General features: G+C 40.6%; 2 protein-coding genes across 3 annotated transcripts in view; one reads left to right on the top strand and one right to left on the bottom strand.

Moving 5' to 3' along the window:
• The first annotated feature begins 2,175 nt into the window (after nt 1-2,175).
• On the top strand, nt 2,176-6,508 carry LOC107731104 (uridine phosphorylase 2). Of its 2 annotated transcripts, none has more exons than XM_016542097.1 (8): nt 2,176-2,293; nt 2,381-2,452; nt 2,683-2,797; nt 3,660-3,818; nt 4,170-4,284; nt 4,523-4,732; nt 5,276-5,422; nt 5,990-6,508. In XM_016542097.1, the coding sequence occupies exons 2-8, from the start codon at nt 2,385-2,387 to the stop codon at nt 6,130-6,132; spliced, it is 957 nt and encodes a 318-aa protein (XP_016397583.1). In that variant the 5' UTR covers nt 2,176-2,293; nt 2,381-2,384; the 3' UTR covers nt 6,133-6,508. The 2 variants fall into 2 exon arrangements, with proteins under 2 accessions (XP_016397583.1, XP_016397582.1); XM_016542096.1 differs by having other exon boundaries at nt 2,177-2,298.
• Nucleotides 6,509-6,856: 348 nt separating this feature from the next.
• LOC107731103 (coiled-coil domain-containing protein 148) overlaps nt 6,857-20,360 on the bottom strand; it is an 89,295-nt gene continuing 75,791 nt past the window's right edge. The window contains exons 11-15 of the mRNA XM_016542095.1: nt 16,056-16,196; nt 15,327-15,445; nt 8,588-8,705; nt 8,362-8,496; nt 6,857-7,215 (exon numbers count right to left, since the gene is read on the bottom strand). Coding sequence (XP_016397581.1) covers nt 7,069-7,215; nt 8,362-8,496; nt 8,588-8,705; nt 15,327-15,445; nt 16,056-16,196 — 660 coding nt within the window. The 3' untranslated portion in view covers nt 6,857-7,068. The remainder of the gene's footprint in view (nt 7,216-8,361; nt 8,497-8,587; nt 8,706-15,326; nt 15,446-16,055; nt 16,197-20,360) is intronic.

The following is a 20,360-nucleotide window of genomic DNA, read 5'->3' as shown; positions in this document are numbered from 1 at the left end:
TACAATTTACTGTACATGTAGAATAGTTAAATTTCCATTATCTAATGTACTGGTACTGAACTGTAATTATACTGTACGTGTAAGTATAAAACCCCTGTAGATGATTGGCTCAGCTCGAGCTCTCTCCGTTGTTAGCATGCAGAGATTCTGATTGGTGTGTCATCAGTTTTGCTACCTAATGTTTAACTTACTCATTATTAAACTTTTTGAAAACTGTGTCTTTGTTTTGAAAACTGAATTAATGGTTTGGAAAAAAAGTGCCAACTAAAATCATCAGTTATACTAACAATCAAGAAAACTGCAATACGACTAGATTCTTACTTAACTCTGCTATTAGTTTCCGTGATTGGCATCTTCTTGTTGATTTCATGTTATTGTAACGGCTTATATTCATGATGAAAGTGGAGCGAGCGGTCGGAGAATCGGATCACCAAACAATTACGCGATGAATCTCAGACATATCCGGACGGGATTAGATTTCTCAGAGGACTTCTGAGTTACCTGAAAAGCAGTAATTATCTGATTCACGAACAAATGTAAAAACAATTAGTTAGTGAACTGGGCCGCGCTTTGTGGTTTTGACTCAAAAAGATCCGGTTCATAAGAGTCATTTGTTAATGAAGCCGACTACATTGGCACGCTGCGTCACAAGGAAGCAGGAGCCCTCCTTCTATTCCTCCTAAAAACTAAAATGCACAATTCTTTCCATGATAAAGTTGTAGCTATTAAATATTCAAAATGTTACATATTTGTGGCTTCTTATGATAAAGCATATGTTAAAATAACTTGAGAGTACGCAATATGAAATTAAAGTACATAGTGTGTTTTTCAAATTCACACTGTTTCAACAATTTTCAACATTGTTTTGCTTTGATTTAATGTGTAATCTATTGAAGAGCTGTTGCAAAACCCTCAGTGTGTCCTGTGCTGTATGCAGATGGAGATAAATATACATTTACTATGTTGACCAAGTTTTTAGAGCATGTGTTTGTGATCTTGCAGTTTTTGAAAGTACATGCTCAGTAATATAATTGTTTTTTTTATATATACTGTCTCAACTATGTACAACCTTTAATGTTGTCTTAGTACGTAAAATGAAAAATAAACAAAGCTGTTGATTTTCAAATAAAAATATCTCAAACTCTGCGTCACCACATTTCTGATCTCATGCCCAGCTAATTGAGAATGAACCAGTTGTGTAAGTGATGTGTTGAGTTTTGTTGTTTTACAACTGCAGTGTCACAGTACCATAATTAGATTTCTAAGGGTGAGGAATCTAAATCAATGAATGAAAGAATTAATGAATGAATGAATGAATGAACTAACCAACCATCTGGCCTTTGGTCAGCCTTGGGTTTTAAGTTCCTGTAGTTAAAAAAAGAAAAAAACACGCTCATGCAGATTATGAGGTGTCATATAAGATGAATATAATTTCCTGAATCTGTTTCACAGAGCTCAGAACTATTTAATGGATATATGTATCAAGACATTTTTAACAGATAAATGTGATAAATGTATCACACTCATATATTTTCCTTTAAATTCCTCTACTTTCAGTTAAACACTTACACACTCATATTATTATCTAGTATTATTATCTACTTACACCTAATATTATTATCTAGTTACTAATTAAATTTAATATTTTAATTTACTCTGCAGTGAATTTTTGCCTAGATAGCAGCAGCTGCACTGCTACAGAATATCAATATTTACTTAAATTAAACTGGCACATAGACAATATTTATTTTAGCATTGCGTTTTGCCAGCTCTATTGATTATGTTACATAATCCCTCAAACACTTGTACAGTCACCATCAAGAAGTCCTACATTTAAATGCATGTAATTCGTTTTGTACAACTATAAACATTGCTTATGCATTTACAAAACTACAATTTTAAATTTTTCTTATTAATGGATGGGTTGGAGCAGACGGAGAAGTGAAAAACAGTAACCAAGTTTAGTAAGCAAAACACACACACATACACATAGACTTGAACAAATAAAACTGTGCGCACACTTCAAACCTGTCTGTGTTCAGAGGTGATGTTGGCATAGAACATGTCAGCGAGAGATCAGTAACCAGGTAGAGAAAGATGTAGAAGGTGCTACACCTCCCTCTATAACCAATCAATGCATGCTGAGCTCTATATAAGAGCTTGTCTTAGAGAGACACATTTTATTCTCCAAAGGTTCTGATGACACACTAAGGTCTACATAGTAAAGAGAGAGAAAAATTACAAGTAGAAAAATCAAAACGATTAAAGGATATCTTTTAAAAATACAGTTGCTGTAAGGTATAAAAAAAGGAATTTAATTCTGCATATTTTTCCTCATCTCTCTGTGTGAAAATATTGAATTTATTCCACTTTCTTGCAGATTGATGAGAAATGCAATCATGGCACCTATCTTACTGAACAGCATGGGAAATGAACACAGCGATTACATTCAGTAAGAAAACTGTATTTTACTCAAATCATACTTCTTTAACAGGTCAGAGAAGATGCAATAAGTTAAAGTTTAGAAGATTAGATAAGATAAGGGTTTAAGTAGCTAGACATGTCAGGCGGATGGTTGTGTAAAGATTTAGTAAAGAGTTCTGGCTTATGTCTTGGGAGATACTTTTTGAGTAAGACACTATTGTCGTAGTCTAGGTCAATAACAGATGTGATGTGTCACAGACAGGTGGAGTATGTGAAGAACCCTCATCTGGACAGCATGGAAGAGGACATCCTGTACCACTTCAACCTGGGCACCAAGACCCATGACCTGCCCCAGATGTTTGGAGATGTGAAGGTGTGTAAGTCCTGAGCAGACAAGAGTTAGACAGCAGATTTAAGGTTAACATATATTTGATTACACTTTAAGTAAGATAGTCTATAGGACTGTATAGAGCAGAGGTTCTCAATTCTGGTTCTGGCCGCTCTTCACATTTTGTATGTGTCGCTTATATCTGACACACCTGATTCAGATCATCAGCTCCATATGAACTGAGCTGTGTTCCGATTTACGTTCACAACACCCTATTTCCTATATCTCTTAGTTAATAGTGAATATGTGTTCCCTATTCTAAAGTGTTAGATGTGTACTTTACACAGGACAAGAATTAAGAGCCACTGGTTTAAAGGATGATTGATAAAGAGGATTATGTTATATATTTGTAAAGATTAATGAACAGTCAGCCTGTCTGTCATTACCACACAATCAAAATCCTGACTGGAAAACACACTCAAACTCTTGTATCCTCTCAAAGGGATAAACGAGTGTGCATTATGTTGCTTATTACTTGTTGCTTAGAAAATAAACAAGAAAGTAATAAATAAGAAACATTTATTTGAGCCAGAATTATTTTATGAGGACAGCTATGTCAGAAAATAAGTTGCCTAACACTATAGTCAGTTACACACTTTAGTGCCTGGTAGCTAAGAAATAATTGACGAAGGGCATAAAATGCTCACACTAAAAAATGGCATGCAAGGACAAGACCTGACACTGAACACTGCAAACACATGTGCATATATTTACACTAATCACTAATAAAGACTATTCAAGGTAACATGACAGGTGAAATCAGGGAGTGACATGTTATGGATGGTTTGATCTAAAAAATACTTTTGTGGGGAAAGTGATTCCTTTTGCTACAATTGTCTTTCTGTAGTTTGTCTGTGTTGGCGGAAGTCCCAATCGGATGAGATCTTTTGCCCAGTTTATCCATGAGCAGCTGGAGCTGCCCGGCAACATTGCAGACATCAGAGATATCTGTGAGGGAACAGACCGGTATTCAATGTATAAAGTGGGACCTGTGCTGTCCATTAGCGTGAGTATCTCAAATATGAATGAGGCTTGTGTTTAAATGAGTTCATTCATCATACATGCCTGTTAATTGATCTGAACATTGTGTATGAAGATCACGTGATGTGGGAGTATGTAAAATTCGCACTGAATATGAATCTTACCGATTCAGTAATATTGCTAATAGTGCTAAAAGTGCTAATGCACAATGAGGTGGGGAAAATGATTAGAGGTGTTTAAGACAAGCTGTAACTTGTGCTTGTACTTCAAATCATGCAACTTACTTTTCTATTGTTCCTTTTTTTAATCTGTATGGGGCTAGCATCACTTTTTTCATCAGCATCATAACTTATGGATTTTTCGATGTCTCTGACAGCATGGCATGGGCGTTCCCTCAATCTCCATCATGTTGCATGAGCTCATTAAATTGCTCTATCATGCTCGTTGTCGTGATGTCATCATCTTTCGCATTGGCACGTCAGGCGGCGTTGGTGAGAACTTCCTGCTTTATTGTATGATTGAATTATGAAGTGCAAATACATCACCCACGTGATTCCAACTTTAATGGCAATTGTAGAGACTCAAACAGTAATCAGTCAATAATTCAAACTCTGAAGCATTATATATTAGAGCTTAATACTGCTGGATGGTGAGGGCATGAAGTGTATGGGCTTGCTGCCCTATTCTCTCAGAAAAAAAATGAATTTTGCCTTTTCTTTGAACACACAGGTCTACCTGCAGGTACCGTAGTGATCACAGATAAAGCTGTAGACTCGTTCTTCAGGCCACAGTTTGAGCAGGTGGTTTTAGGAAAGGTAATCATCAGGAGCACAGAGCTAGATGAGGATGTGGCCCGAGAGCTGCTGCAGTATTCCTCAGAGCTTCCAGATATTCCCACTGTTATCGGAAACACAATGTGCACGCATGACTTCTATGAAGGTACAGTAATTGTTTTCTGTTTTATTTTGTTGTTGTTGTTGTTTTTGGCCCATACTGGCAAACATGACAGAGGCATTCCCGCAGATCAAACAGTAGAGCATGTTGCTAGTGATATGAGCAGCATGGGTTTGATTCCCAGTGATTGCATAAACTGGTCAAATGTGTACCTTCAATGCAATGTACGTCAATTTAAAAATGTCAAATGCATAAACATTAGAATTTGTTTTTAAAACCGATAGTTGTGGTCTTGGATGTTGATTGGTCAATACAGTGCTCCAGTTGTGTTAAAATATAATATAATATAGTGTAGCTGTGTTACATAGTATATACTATATAACTGTAGCATTGCCGTACAATCTGTTCACCAGCTATTGTGTGCGCCAGTGTGGAGTAACTCTAAAAGGCCAAATATTAACCTTAGTTTACATGTCAGACTTGCCTAACAATAGCTGACTGTATTTACATCATGGCCTCTTACACCTTATTAATTTACAAGCATCCTTTTGAAGACTGCACACTAAAACTTATTTTTTCCTGGTGTAGGTCAAGGGCGACTGGACGGAGCCCTGTGCTCATTTTCCACTGAAGAAAAATTGGAATATCTGAGAAAAGCCAGTGAAGCAGGCGTCAGGAACATTGAGATGGAATCCACTGTCTTTGCTGCCATGTGTCGTGTCTGCAATCTTAAAGGTAGTTAAGAAGTTTGCATTGTTAACAGTTATAGTGGTGATGAGGACAACAAACAGAGGAGCGTTTTTTTAAATTGTCAAGTCAAGTCACCTTTATTTATATAGCGCTTTTAACAATACAGATTGTGTCAAAGCAACTGAACAGCATTAATTAGGAAAATAGTGTGTCAATAATGCAATAAAAATTGTATTATTATTATTATTTGAGGGAGCACCATAATAGATGTATAAGGACTACGTCACTGGTTTTCAACCAAGTTATGCCAAGCTTTAGAGATTTCTGAGCACTGCATGTAATTTTTAGAGCTTTTTAAAAGGCAAAGGTTTTCAATGAATAACTTAAATTGGAGTATGTTACTGACACAAACAATTATAACAGAATTATCTTGTGTGAACTAACCTTCAATCATGTGTATAGTCATGCTACGCAGTACTGTTTATAAGCCTCATACCTCCTTCAAGCAGCATGTTATAACCTCAAAACTACTTCAAGTAATACTTAATTATCATGCCATTGACCACTTAGTGGTGTCATCGTTTTATTCATTTTTATTTATATTTTTTGCAGCTGCAGTAGTGTGTGTGACTCTGCTGAACCGGTTTGAGGGGGATCAAATTTCTACACCTCACGATGTTCTCCTGGAATATCAGCAGAGACCGCAGTGCCTCGTGGCTCATTTCATCAAGAAACGCCTTGGACTTATCTCATAAAATCCTGTAATGATCTACAGTGTATATAATACTGTTCATAGTGTGTTTGTGTTATTTAAAGGTGACTTTCACATTCTCACACCATCCTCAGTGTACTTCCTTATATATCAACTCTAATGAACTGAACACACTTTTACTAGTTACTAGTACTAGTACTGAAACAGTTTGTGTGTATTTTAACTTATAATTTAAAATATATATATATTTGATTTACATGTATGGTGAGTTTTCACACTGGCCTTTTACACTGTACCTTTACAAATAAATGATTTTTTTTTTATCCTAAGCATTCATTTTGTAGTAACATGATTGTTGAGGGTAGCTTTGGTGTCTAAGTAGAAATAAACTAATCTAAATAAAGTATATGTTAAGTTCATGAAATGAGTCATGTGGGTTTGTACTTTAACACTTGATACTATTAATACAGTATAACAAACTCAAAGCAACTGGTTATTCTGGAAATGCTGGATTCTGTGTCTCAAGAGGTTTCGAATGGTGTAGAACTTTGTACTGCAGTTCATAAACCTCATGCAGCTTTTTATAACAGTGTTGTGGGTCATAGTCTCACTTCTTACCAGAAAATGTTTTTTTTTTTTTTTACAAATCTGAATCTGAGGCCTGACAATAACACCGTCAAAAAAACACTAAAGCCTACTTTCCTGTCTGCCATATACTGTCCTATAAAAAAAGCCAAAAATATAAGCCCAAAATGGTTACGTCTGTTTTCCTCAAGCACGCTGGTCATATCATGAGGAATGAAATATTCCTTAATCTTCTGAGATCAAGACTTTGACGTATCAATCAATCAATCAATCCTCCAAATATTGAATAAAGTGTCCAAGGGAATATGGTTAAAAATATGTAGACAGTAGACCTCAGGTAGACAAAGCATGACTCATATATATGAAAAGATGATTACATTCATATAATTATTGGTCAGGTTCTGAAGGCAGCGGACTCCATGTCTCGTCTGGGTGGCTTCAGAGGTTGGATCTCAGATAGAATCTGTCTTGCATAAGGGGTGTTATGGAGACCTGCGGTTCTGAGCGCTTGTTCAATACGCACTCTGGGATCAGACACAATCTGAAAGAAAGACAAAATAATAAGAGACTCTTTTAATTATACATAGATTTTGGTGACATATGGATTTGTAATCGATTGATAATGCTAAGTTCAAACACATCAGCCTTTAAAGTAAATGGATTCCTATAATAGTTCAGTGTTTTCTAGACTGTAATTCTGTAACCAGAGCAGCTGTTGACAGGTTGATCTGCTTTAACATGAACAAGGTTAAAGTCAGTAACTTATCTCTGTTTTATGTTTATTTACAGGATGTGCAGTTGAATCTCCATGTTATGAAACAAAAGTCTGGAAAAAAAGCTGTTTCACTGTTTGGCCTTGGCCAGTGACTCTGTAAACGTCAGAGTCCCAAAATGTCATCACAGGTTAACCATTATTATTGGCAGAAACAAATTGTCCCATGTACATGAGCAGACAATCAAAAGACAGGGTTGGGAAATTTTCAGAATTTAAGAATCGACTCTTTCAAATCATGAATTTGAAACTTGAATTGGCCACTTCCCACAAGATGTTAAACGAATTACACTAAAATGACAGGAAGAGAAAAATGAAATTACAATTCAGTAAAATGTGGAATTTAATTAAACTAATTAAATCCTAGGTCTTCAACCCTGCTCCAGGGGACCCACTGTCCTGCAAATTTTATTTACAACCTACTTTAGCAAACCTGGCCTGTGATTTTTCACGTGATCCTGAAGGCTTTGTTTAACTGGTTCATGTGTGTTTGGTTAGGGTTTTAGCTTAACTCTGCAGAACAGGGTTGAAGGCCTATGAATTAAATGATTAATTATAATGAAAGACATATGAAATACAAATTATAGATGGCATTTGAAATATTGATTTTTAATCTAATATTTCTAATGAAATAGCCCATATGTTGTGTGCAAGATATGTAATTCATTTTGAAAACCAACAGGCATGCACGTTAATACTCAAGTAATACTGCCAAGTGGATGCTGCACACTGGTGGTGGTTGACATGATTGTAAAGCGCTTTGGGTGTACAGCAATACACAATAAAGCGCTATATAAATGCATCATTCATTCATTCATAGTTGTGTTGACTGATAAAATGCTTCATGTGTGTTTGTGTGTTGGAAGGTGAATGGGTGAGTAGTATGGTATCTACAGTATGTGCTGTGTGTGTTACCTGTGTATCAGTGTATGTATTTAGATGGTACAGTGGCCTTTGTAATGTAAACACTTCTTCAGGCTGTTGACGTACTCTCCACGCCACTGTGTTTCCCATCATCCTCTCTGGGTTGGCCTCAGCTACTTTAGAGACCTTAAAGCAAACAAATAAGCGCAACTGTTTTTAATGCTTCAAATGATGTTTTACACCCTGATTCAGATCATTAGGTGGAATGTGTGTGTACCTGGTTGCGTAAAGCCTGCAATCTCTCCTCTCTCTCTTTATCGTACTTCTGTTTTTGTTTTTCTTCAGCTTCACGCATCTGCAGTTTCTGCTGAAACTGTTCTTTCCTGAAATTCACTCTATTCAACACATACAACCCATGACAGAGCTGAAACAATTATATATTTTCAATATTGTATAGTAATCATCAACACCATCATAATCATCATCTCCAACATTTTTTATGAAAACAAGGAAGAAAATTATTTAATCCGTTTTTTTCATATGTACCCCATATAATACATAGTAAGAAATAGTATTATTTGAATACTTTAATACTTTAAGTCATTGTAATATATGAAACAACCCATGCAGAAAGTTCCGTTAACATTTTTGAGTAATGGCACAATGGAGTTATATTAGACTTTTGAATTGATTAACTGAAAAAGCCAATTTGAACTGACACACAACAATAAATAACTGAATATACCAGCTCTATCGACAATGTCAAATAAATATGTTAAATCATACATTCCATCTGCTCTTCCATCTACACTTGACCCTCTAAAACAAGCACTCTCTATTCTATTTCTATTCTATCTACTTGTTTTCTTTTTATTTATTAAAAAAATCAAATAAATAAAAATAAAAACCTTGACCCTCTAACACTAGCACTATCTATTCTCTTTCTATGCTATTTATGAAAAAAACTTGACCTATAACTGTCAGAATTGTGTCTTTGATTGCGTTTTTGTTTATATTTCTTGGTTTCATGTTTTACCCTTTCAGTTAAGTCTTTATCACGCCCTAGTTAGTTCCCTTAATGACATGCAGGTGAACTAAATGAGTAACTAAGTTCCCTTGTTACCCCTGTGTATTTATATTCCTTGTTCTGTTCAGTTGTCTGTGTTTGTCTGTCAGGGATTCTGCACCATCACAATCACTATCATCACCACAGTCACCAGCCCCGACGTACACCAGATCCCAGTCACCTGACTACTGATCACATGCACTTGCAGCCTGCAATCAGCACTCCTTTATAAGCACACTACACTCAGACACTCATCGTCCGGTCTACAGTTCACTTACCCAAACTTAACACACTTTTTCATGCTACTAACCTGTCTATACTTACCCTCAGATGCTCCAGCGCTCTTCCAATCCTGTTCTCCTCGACTCCTGCACAAATCCAGATTACCCTATCACAGACTCAACACCGGTTACCTCAGATAAGAACCCAGAACCATTCCACGTGTCAATACTCACCATTCAAGCTGTTACTATCTGCAACTCATTCAATGAACTTACCTGTTATTTGCACTAATCCCTTGTCTCCAGCCTGTGTTGTAACGGAAGACCGGACTAACAACATTCACCTCCATGGATCCCCGGCACCCAACACCCGCTGACGTTCTGGAGGAACTAGTCAATACCCTACGGACTTCACTCACACCAGTCTCTGCACCGCCCGCTGCCTCTGTAAGTCCCATGGCCTTGCCTGCTTCAGTCGCGGGTGATGAAGCTGAGTGTGGTGGCTTCCTGCTACAAGTGGCTCTGTTCTTTGAGGTGCAACCTCTGAAATTTCCCACCGAATGCTCCAAGGTAGCTTTTCTCATTTTCCTATTAACTGGCAAAGCTCTGCTGTGGGCTCGTGCTATATGGAATGCCAATAGTACCATAATCAACTCGTATGATGCTTTCACTAACCATTTTACGGAGGTGTTTAGTTCAGCTGCTGGAGCATTGTCGGGTGTCAGACCAGCTGCTGCGGTTGCGACAGGGTGCCTCCACCACCAATGACTACACTCTGCAATTTCGCACGCTAGCGGCTACTAGTGGTTGGAATGAGGCGGCCCTCCTCAGTGCTTATCGTCAGGGATTGAATCCGCGCATCCATGTCTATCTACGATGATACGATTGGACTGGAAAGCTTTATGCAAAGAGCCACCCGCATTGCTCAGCGCTTGTCAGCGTGCCAATCCACTGAAGCCGCTCACCAGTCTGCATCACCCGCCGCAAGTTCCCCAGTACCAGAACCAATGCAATTGGACTCAACTCGTCTGACTCGCGTGGAACGCGCGCGCCTGTCTCTACTGTGGGCTCTGTCCAGACTCTGTCTCTACTGTGCGGCAGTGGATCACTTTATCCAGGACTGTCCCATCAGACCTCCATGCCCTGCGGTGAGTACCATTCAGTTAGAGTCAGAAATTACCACGTTATCTCTCATACCATACAACTACTCGCCCCAGATCATTCTGTTGCAGTCTCCGCCCTCATCAACTTGGGCTCCTCGGGCAATTTTATTTCACAAGACGCTGGAGCGTGGAAGAGTGAAATATAAAGCTCCCCCCTTGAAGTTACGCATTGGATGTTTGCACGAAGAGACTGTCACGTTTCTGGTACTGGAGGGACCCACCGTTGACATCATCCTGGGACGCCCCTGGCTCACCCTCCATTCTCCAGATGTCAGAGGGGAACCGTGTGAGATCACTCGCTGGAGAGAGTTCTGCCTGCAGAATTGTCTCGCCGAGGTACCTAAGCCACGTTCTATCCCAATTTCAGCCCAAATTGCATCCACCCTCGTTGAGAGCCCCGAGACTGCCGAAGTGCTCACCATACCATCTGACTATGAGGCGTTCCAGGATGTCTTCAGCAAGCAGGCAGCCACCCGTCTACCACCTCACAGGCCATGGGACTGTGCGATCGATCTGCTGCCTGGGGCCAAGTTACCCAAAGGTAGAGTATACCCTCTGTCCATCCCGGAGCGCAAGGCAATGGAGGATTACGTTCAGGAGGCTCTTCATCAAGGATTCATCCAACCCTCCACCTCACCAGCTGCCTCCAGCTTCTTCTTTGTGGGTACGGGGGCTTGAGGCCTTGCATAGACTATCATGCTCTGAATTCCCAGACAGTGAATCTCCCATATCCACTTCCCCTGGTCCCTGCCGCCCTGGAGGAACTCCGTGGAGCTCACATCTTCTCCAAGCTGGACCTGTGGAGCGCGTATAACCTCATTCGCATCCGGGAGGGTGATGAGTGGAAGACTGCATTCATCACACCATCAGGCCACTATGAATACAAGGTGATGCCATATGGCCTTTCCAACTCATCGTCAATCTTCCAGGGCTTCATGAATGAGGTGTTCCAGGAGTTCCTCCATCGCTTTGTCATAGTGTACATCGACGACATCCTCATCTACTCCCAGAACCTGGCTGAACATCGCCACCACGTTAAGCAGGTCCTTCAACGGCTCCGACAACATCACCTCTACCTAAAACTGGAGAAATGTGAGTTCCATCGCTCCACGGTGCAGTTCCTCGGGTACATCATCGGCCGAGATGGTATCCAGATGGACCAGGGGAAAGTTAAGGCCATAAGGGAATGGCTCATCCCTCAGGCGGTTAAAGACCTGCAATGATTCCTGGGATTTGCCAATTTCTACCATCGCTTCATTTAGAAATACAGTATGCTCACTGCCCCGCTCACATCTTTCCTACGAGGAAAGCCCAAGTCCCTGTCCTGGACCTCCAGTGCCCACGAAGCCTTCGAGAAGCTCAAGGAAGCGTTCAGCACGGCCCCCATCCTGCGCCATCCAGACCCCCAAGCACCCTTCGTGGTAGAGGTGGACGCTTCAACCACCGGAGTCGGGGCCGTGCTGTCTCAGCAGTCGGGCGAGCCTCCTAGCCTCCCCCCTTGCGCGTATTACTCCAAAAAACTGTCCCCAGCGGAAGTCAACTATGACATTGGTAACCGAGAGCTATTAGCCATCAAATTAGCTCTCGAGGAGTGGTGACAGTTGGCTGGAGGGAGCTCAGCATCCTTTTATGGTCATCACTAACCACAAGAAACTCCAGTACCTGAGAGATGCAAAGAGACTTAACCCCCGTCAAGCCCACTGCGCATTATTCTTCACACGGTTCAATTTCACCATCACCTACCGTCCCGGAAACCGCAATTGTAAAGCTGACGCCTTATCTCGCTTGTACTCTCCAGAATCATCCTCTGAACCTGAACCCATCATCCCTCCAGCCCTCATTGTGAGTCCCATCCAATAGAACCTCTCAGAGAACATCCGTATCGCCACTCTCCATGAACCAGCTCCGCTGGGAGGCCCAGAAGGGAAGATCTACGTTCCCACGTCTCAACGTCAACTCCTTCTGGGCTCTGGCCCAGTATGACCCAGGATGTCATCGGGTACGTCCGCAGCTGCTCAGTCTGTGCCGTGTCGAAGATGCCCCGTCACCTCCCTGTAGGCAAGCTCGTGCCACTGCCCATCCCACGTCGGCTCTGGTCCCATCTTGGAACTGATTTTGTGACTGATCTCCCCAACTCTGATGGCAACACCCGTGTCTTAGTAGCAGTAGATCACTTATCAAATGTGTGCAAGTTCATTCCCCTCAAGGGACTCCCCACGGCCTTAGAAACAGCCGAATACCTGTTCAACCATGCATTCAGGAACTATGGTCTTCCAGAAGAGATCGTCTCGGACCGGGGCCCCCAATTTATCTCTCACGTGTGGAAGGCCTTCTTCCGGCTTATGGGAGTCACAGTGAGCTTCTCCTCTGGCTACCATCCTCAGACTAACGGCCAGATTGAGCGTAAAATCCAGGAGCTCGGACGTTGCCTCAAGTCATACTGCCATGACGACCAGCACAGCTGGAGCCGCTTCCTCCCTTGGGCCGAGTACCCCCAGAACTCTTTTCGCCAGGACACCACTGGGCTGACCCCTTTCCAATGCGTACTCGGTTTCCAACCCCCGCTCTTTTCCTGAATGGGTGAGCCCTCGGAGGTTCCAGCTGTGGACTACTGGTTCCGAGTGAGAGAGTGTGGGACTCAGCTCACATCCACCTCCAGCACGCTGTGCAGAGGCACAAGACCTTCGCAGATGCCCGTCGCTCCAACACCCCCACTTACTAACCAGGGGATAAGGTATGGCTGTCCACCCGGGATCTGCGCCTCCGTCAGCCGTGCAGGAAGCTGAGTCCCCACTACATTGGTCCGTTCCCCATATAGAGGCAGATCAATGAAGTCACCTACCTGCTACAGCTTCCACCCAGGTACCGCATTCACCCTACCTTCCATGTTTCCCTCCTTAAACCATTCTCTTTCTCTCACCAGGACCCCCCGAGCCGGAAGCACCTCCTCCTCCAGAAATCCTGGATCAGCCGTCTGGCTATCAGGTTCAGGACATTCTGGATTCGCGGCGACGGGGTGGCCGGCTGGAGTCCCTGATTGACTGGGAAGGATTCGGGCCAGAGGAAAGATCCTGGGTGGCCGGGACGATGTGCTCGACCCTACTCTGTTGGCTGAATTTCATCGAACCCATCCCGATCGTCCTGCCCCCAGAGGCCGTGGTCGCCCCCGTCGCTGTGTGAGGGTGTCAGGAGCCGCCCCTGGAGGAGGGGATAATGTCAGGGATTCTGCACCATCACAATCACTATCATCACCACAGTCACCAGCCCCGACGTACACCAGATCCCAGTCACCTGATTATTGATCACCCGCACCTGCAGCCTGCAATCAGCACTCCTTTATAAGCACACTCCACTCAGACACTCATCGTCCGGTCTACAGTTCACTTACCCGATCTTACCAGACTTACTCATGCTACTAACCTGTCCGTACTTACCCTCAGATGCTCCAGTGTGCTCTTCCGATCCTGTTCTCCTCGACTCCTGCACAAATCCAGATTACCCTATCACAGACTCAACACCGGTTACCTCAGATAAGAACCCAGAACCATTCCACATGTCAATACTCACCATTCAAGCTGTTACTATCTGCAACTCATTCAATAAACTTACCTGTTATTTGCACTAGGGATGCACCGATACCACTTTTTCCAGTACTCGCCCGATACGATACTTTTATTTTTGGTACTTGCCGATACCGAGTACCGATACCAATATTTTCATTGCATTTGTAAATTTTTTTAACTTCGTAGACATCTTTAATCTCTAATAACTCCATTCTGCTGTCTGTTGTCGGTGTTTCTTTGTCTGAATATGGCGCTTATCACATGCTGTGTGGTATCGGCGTTTGGTATCGGGGCATTTTAACGAGTACGAGTATGAGTACAAGAGCTCAGTATCGGGCCCGATACCGATACCAGTATCGGTATCGGTGCATCCCTAATTTGCACTAATCCCTTGTCTCCGGCCAGTGTTGTGACATCGTCACGTTACAGTGGAGTGGTTGTTTATTCTCTTTGTGTATCCTCTATGTGTGGGTTAAAAGTATTCTCCTGTGGATAATTGTTGTCATGCGTGTTTACACCAGCGTGCATGTGCCACTAACGCTGGCACTCTCTATTCTATTCCTATTCTATTAACTTGTCTTATTTTATTTATTATAAAAAATTGACCCTTTAACAAAAGCATACTCTTCTATTTTTATTCTATCTACTTGTTTTATTTTTTGCAAAAAGAAATAAATACATAAATAATATGACCCTCTAACACTAGCTCTCCCTATTTATATTCTGTCTACTTTTTGTTCTTTAAAAAAAAAAAACCTTGCTACGTGTACTGTGTTAGACTGACTGGGACTTGTCACAGCACTTAAATAATGTTGCTCTTTTGTTAGTTCGATTGCTTCTACTGTCATCATTTTTAAGATGCTTTGGTATCTAGGTATCTATTGTCACTACGGTATCTATAGCTCTATATTTTGCAAGGCTGAGGTGTTAATAGTTATCATTACTAATGGCATGCAGGTTGTCCTTTTTTTGCAAATTTGCAAGTCCAACCAAAGTATTTTACCTTTCTTTATCTCTCTGCACCTGTTCTTCTATCTCTCTCCTCAGTTCTGCAAGCCTCTCCATATCCTTCTTTCTCTGCATCTCTTGTTTCCTCTGTTTATCTGCATTGAACCTATTTATCTGAAAGAAAGAAAGTAGTTTATTAATACTAATGAAAGTCATTAGTATTGACTGTTTCAGATGAAAAATCATGTAGACATTTATAGATGAATAAATGTGTCAATGAAGAGAGTATAAAGCTCTGTGTAATCTATTCCTTTCTCATAAACATCATTAATCAGTGACACAACACAGCTCTGTAGGACATGAAGAGGAATAGGAAGTAGACAAGGTCACACACTCAAAATTCCCAACACAATCACACACAGCCTCACATTTATCAAGCTAATGAGCTGAAGTCATAGCCCTGGGGTTCCACTTTTTTTTTTTTTTACTAATGCTCAAACTGGAGTACAGTGGGTTTTTCAGAGTGCACCAATCAGTGATAATGTATTACCTCAAGGGACTCATAATGACATTAAACATGCATTCAATAATGAAAATGGCGGATAAAAATGAACATATATATATATATATTTTTTTTATTTTTTTTTTTTTTTTTATTATTTAAATTATTATATATATATATTTTTTTTTTTTCATTTTAATGTTGTCCATAATATGTCACATTACAGAGGTGAATGGTTTGGGAATGCTATTTTATGCTGACTTTAATTAATGATGACATCACCTGCTTTTTCAGTTGAGTTCTTCTAGTCTTTTCTCTTTGCTGTTCTTTCCTCAGTCTCTCCTCTTCCTCTTTGTACCAGTTAGCAGCAAGAGTAGCCTCCAACTCCGCAGCCTCGTCCTGCTGAATGCGCCACCGCTGCAGCTAAACACACACAGAGTGACAGGTGGCTTCAGCAGCAATTAGACAAGTATTTAGACAACTGAAGTGTTAAACTGGAAATATGTACACTGGAGATATACGTTATTGATCCATCAAAATACAACATAGCAAATCTCTCTGGGCATGCAGAACATCAAAACATTATTACACACTCAAATTAGACAAGCATACAGTCTTAAACACTCACACAGATGGAATACTAGCATGGGTTACTTGTTACTCCATACTGCAGACTATATTAATATATGTATAAAACAGTATATGAAACAGTATGCAAAATGCAACTATAAACAGTAGTATATGAGTGGCTGAGTGGTGTTCTTTTTATCATCAACAACACCTTAAGGCATGGCCACATTTGCCTTTGCATATTCTTTAAAAAAAAAAACTTGCCCCTTTTAGACTTGCACTCTATTCATTTACTAACTACTTGTTTTCTTAAAAAGAAAAACAACAACAACAAAAACCTTAGCTTCTCTAATCTTTTTGTATTCTATCTATTTGTTTTCTTTTTATTTATACAATTAACAAAAGCAAAAAAAGCCTCTAACACTAGCTTGCTCTATTCTTTTTCTATTCTATCTGTTTTCTTTTTATTTATACAATTAACAAAAGCAAAAAAAGCCTCTAACACTAGCTTGCTCTATTCTTTTTCTATTCTATCTGTTTTCTTTTTATTTATACAATTAACAAAAGCAAAAAAAGCCTCTAACACTAGCTTGCTCTATTCTTTTTCTATTCTATCTGTTTTCTTTTTATTTATACAATTAACAAAAGCAAAAAAAGCCTCTAACACTAGCTTGCTCTATTCTTTTTCTATTCTATCTGTTTTCTTTTTATTTATTATATAATAATAATAATAAAAATGCTACATGTACTGCATTAAGCTAACTGAGACTTGTTATAGCACTTGCATATCATTGCTCTCTTGTTGATTTTGATTGCTTCTGTGGCAGGTGAAGGTCAGAAACAGATCACACAACAGCAAGATAAATTTTACTCTATTGACGACTACGCCACCCCGTATTACTACCCAGGGAGTACAAATACAAAGCACACAGGTTCGAGTTTCGTCCTCAACAAAGGGATAATGAGACGTGGATATGAAAATTCACCAGTCTTTATTAATTTTAATACATCATTTTTATTAACCATAAATAGTTGAAAAGAAGAGACAGGTAATAGGCAATATTGGGTTCACAGTAGATGGTCTCAGACAGTAGCAATTAGCTGTGGCATAGAAGCAAATAAACAGAGAAACAAACGAAAGAAAGAAAAAAGTATAAATTAACCAACCCAAGGAACTGGGGCTCACCAGTAGTAAGGCAGGCTAAAGACTAGGCCTTCCAGAGGCCCACACTAATTTCCACACGTGCACAAAAAAAGAACAAATCCCACATTAGTGAAATCCACTCAAAAAATATAAGAAAAAGGAAAACTGCACAATTTGAAAACAGGACTCCCACACCAAAAAAATAAATAGCCTGTCCTCTCTGGATTCCCCAGCTCTTGAAGATAGAAAGAAAATAAAAATTCCAGCTGGTATAACACTACAACATCATTAACAAAAAGAAAAAGAATTCACAAATCAATTTGACAAATTCTGTTCTTCAAAGAAAAAAATGGAAACCCAACAGTTAAACCTGGAACACAAGCTCCAAAGTCGAGTACCACGATCAATTTAAACCATTACAAGTGGTTTAAACTACAAACTGGTACAGTTATCTTATTTCAGCAGGATTAAGAAACAAACAAACAAACAAACAAACAAACCAGACAAACAAAAGAAAAGACTTAACCAGCAAGCAACAATTGCAAGTTAGAGACCAGCAAAGGACGGGGCACTCTAGCACCCCCACAAGCACGGCAAACAGCAAAACAGCAGCGTCGAAACATCCGGCCATGCAGCAGCAGAGCGGAATAAGACCCGCTAATGCACTGATTTACATCAGCATGCGGGAAGCACGTCACTCATCCGGCCGAACAACCTTCAATGTGCACAGGAAGACAGCAGTCACACACGCACGCAGCAATGTAAACAGCGGGGATTCAATATGCCGAATTTTCACACTGGCAAGACAACACAGCCAGGGAGAGCACTGAACAGACACCAGCCTCCAACACCAGGCAGCCAGACGCCAGACAACGGAACCAGCAGTAGCGGAAACAGTGACGCAACCTCCCGTGTCCTTAACAACTCCTTTATATACGCCCACTTAATAAGGCTCGATCATAATGGGCGTGAGCATCGGGCACCGAGATGCATGTCACCACACTTCCATTGTCCTCATTTGTAAGTCGCTTTGGATAAAAGCGTCTGCTAAATGTAATGTAATGTAATCATCCTTTAAGATTGAGTCATTCATCCGCTGTAACTGTCTGGTATACAGAAACACTGAACTAAGCTGTGACTCCCCAATCAGCCTACTACACCATTTAACAATTTGACTCAAAGAATTTCTGTTCTTTAAAGACAGATTTTCAAAACAATACACTAAAGAAAAAGATAAAATCAATTCAATAAAAGCACAATAGAATAAAGTCATCATGGTTGTGTCAATGTAAAAATAGGACAGTTTCCTTAAACAAAACAAATGATGGTGCCCCTTTTTACACACAGCTTCACAATTTGATTCATAGTCCAGTTTTAAGTAAATAATTGTCCCTATGATTGCACACATTTTATTGTCTGACCTTTAATGACTTCATGTGTGTGGAAATGTTTTCTAAAATTGATTATCATGTCCTTTGCCTAACTCTGCAATTAAACTCTGCTAAGACAGAGTTTAAGATAAGATTTCTCACACCACTGGAAAAAATGGTTGATGACCTAGCAATGGCTGGTCTTATTGTCTTGAAGCTTACTAACAATAACAGTGTCATCTGCATACTTTCATATAGTCCTATTTTTCCACCTACTCTGATATATATTTGTGTAGACAATGAATAGTAGGAGTAAACGCCCTTGTAGGGAGCCAGAGTGCAAATTCTATTATTAATGGAGGATGAGGAAATTCAATTTGGAAAATAAATACATGAACAAATTCTAAAATAAGTGAAAGTGAAGTGATGTGTGGCCAAGCATGGTGACCCATACTCGGAATTTGTGCTCTGCATTTAACCCATCCAAGTGCACACACTGCAGTGAGTAGTGAACACACACACACACCGTGAACACACACCCGGAGCAGTGGGCAGCCATATTGCTGTGGCACCCGGGAGCAGTTGGGGGTTTGGTGCCTTGCTCAAGGTTCTCACCTCAGTAGTGGTACTGAGGGTGGAAGAGAGCACTAGTTATTCACTCCCCCCACCTACAATCCCTGCCAGACCTGAGACTCTAACCCGCAACCTTCGGGTTACAAGTCCGACTCTCTAACCATTAGGCCACGAAGGAAAGTACCCGATGGTGTCTCGCTAAGAGACAGCGCTATTGTGAAACGCAGCCCTGTTTTCTTAATATGCACCCAGTCCTTTTCCTTGAATTTGGGTACCTTGGCTGCTCTCCTTTTGTCAGTATCCTCTTTACATTTCTACTGTTTACGTGCCACAGTGTTTTTGTTCTCTGCATATGTCTTCATGTCTGTGCTGCCCAGCAGGACATTCAATTTAGTATTCATCTTGTGGCCACACAGCAACTCAAAAGGTGTAGCCTCCATGGTAACATGTGGTGTTGCACGGAAATTATGCAAAAACTGTGTCACAGCCGATTTTCCAAGACTTCTTTTCCTGCATTGCTTCAACACTCTATTAAATTGTTCCACTGCCCCGTTGGCTTGAGGATAATATACGCTGGAGTATGTATGTACAATGTTACGTTCCTTCATAAAGTCAGCCAAAGCAGCAGATGTTAGCTGTGGACCATTATCAGACACTAAGCAGTGCGGATTTCCTTCTCTACTAAAGACGATGTCAAGAAATTTTATGATGACATCTATTGTCATTTGTGGTGCAAAAGCTACTTCTAGCCACTCACTGTAGTAATCAACCAGGGTTATGGCATAGCGGCAGTCCAATGAAGCAGATTCAAATGGTCCCACGATATCAATGGCTGTCTTTTCCCATGGGCCACTAGGTAGTTTTACAGGTGTGAGAGGTGCAGGCTTGGCCGTTTTGTCGTTCAACTGACACATCACACAGGAGGCAATC

The sequence above is a fragment of the Sinocyclocheilus rhinocerous genome, unplaced genomic scaffold (genome assembly GCF_001515625.1).
Source record: "Sinocyclocheilus rhinocerous isolate Xijiao unplaced genomic scaffold, SAMN03320098_v1.1 scaffold2264, whole genome shotgun sequence".
Lineage (NCBI taxonomy): Eukaryota > Metazoa > Chordata > Actinopteri > Cypriniformes > Cyprinidae > Sinocyclocheilus > Sinocyclocheilus rhinocerous.
Note: the sequence above shows the minus strand (reverse complement) of the source record. Positions and strands in the feature narration are given on the sequence as shown.

What these genes read in the sequence shown, in the direction of transcription:
- LOC107731104 (XM_016542097.1), top strand. Translation starts at nt 2,385, where the DNA reads ATGAGAAATGCAATCATGGCACCTATCTTACTGAACAGCATGGGAAAT. An exon ending in GAACACAGCGATTACATTCA is followed by an intron (nt 2,453 to 2,682) that starts GTAAGAAAACTG and finishes GATGTGTCACAG; the next exon opens with ACAGGTGGAGTATGTGAAGA. An exon ending in TCGTGTCTGCAATCTTAAAG is followed by an intron (nt 5,423 to 5,989) that starts GTAGTTAAGAAG and finishes TATTTTTTGCAG; the next exon opens with CTGCAGTAGTGTGTGTGACT.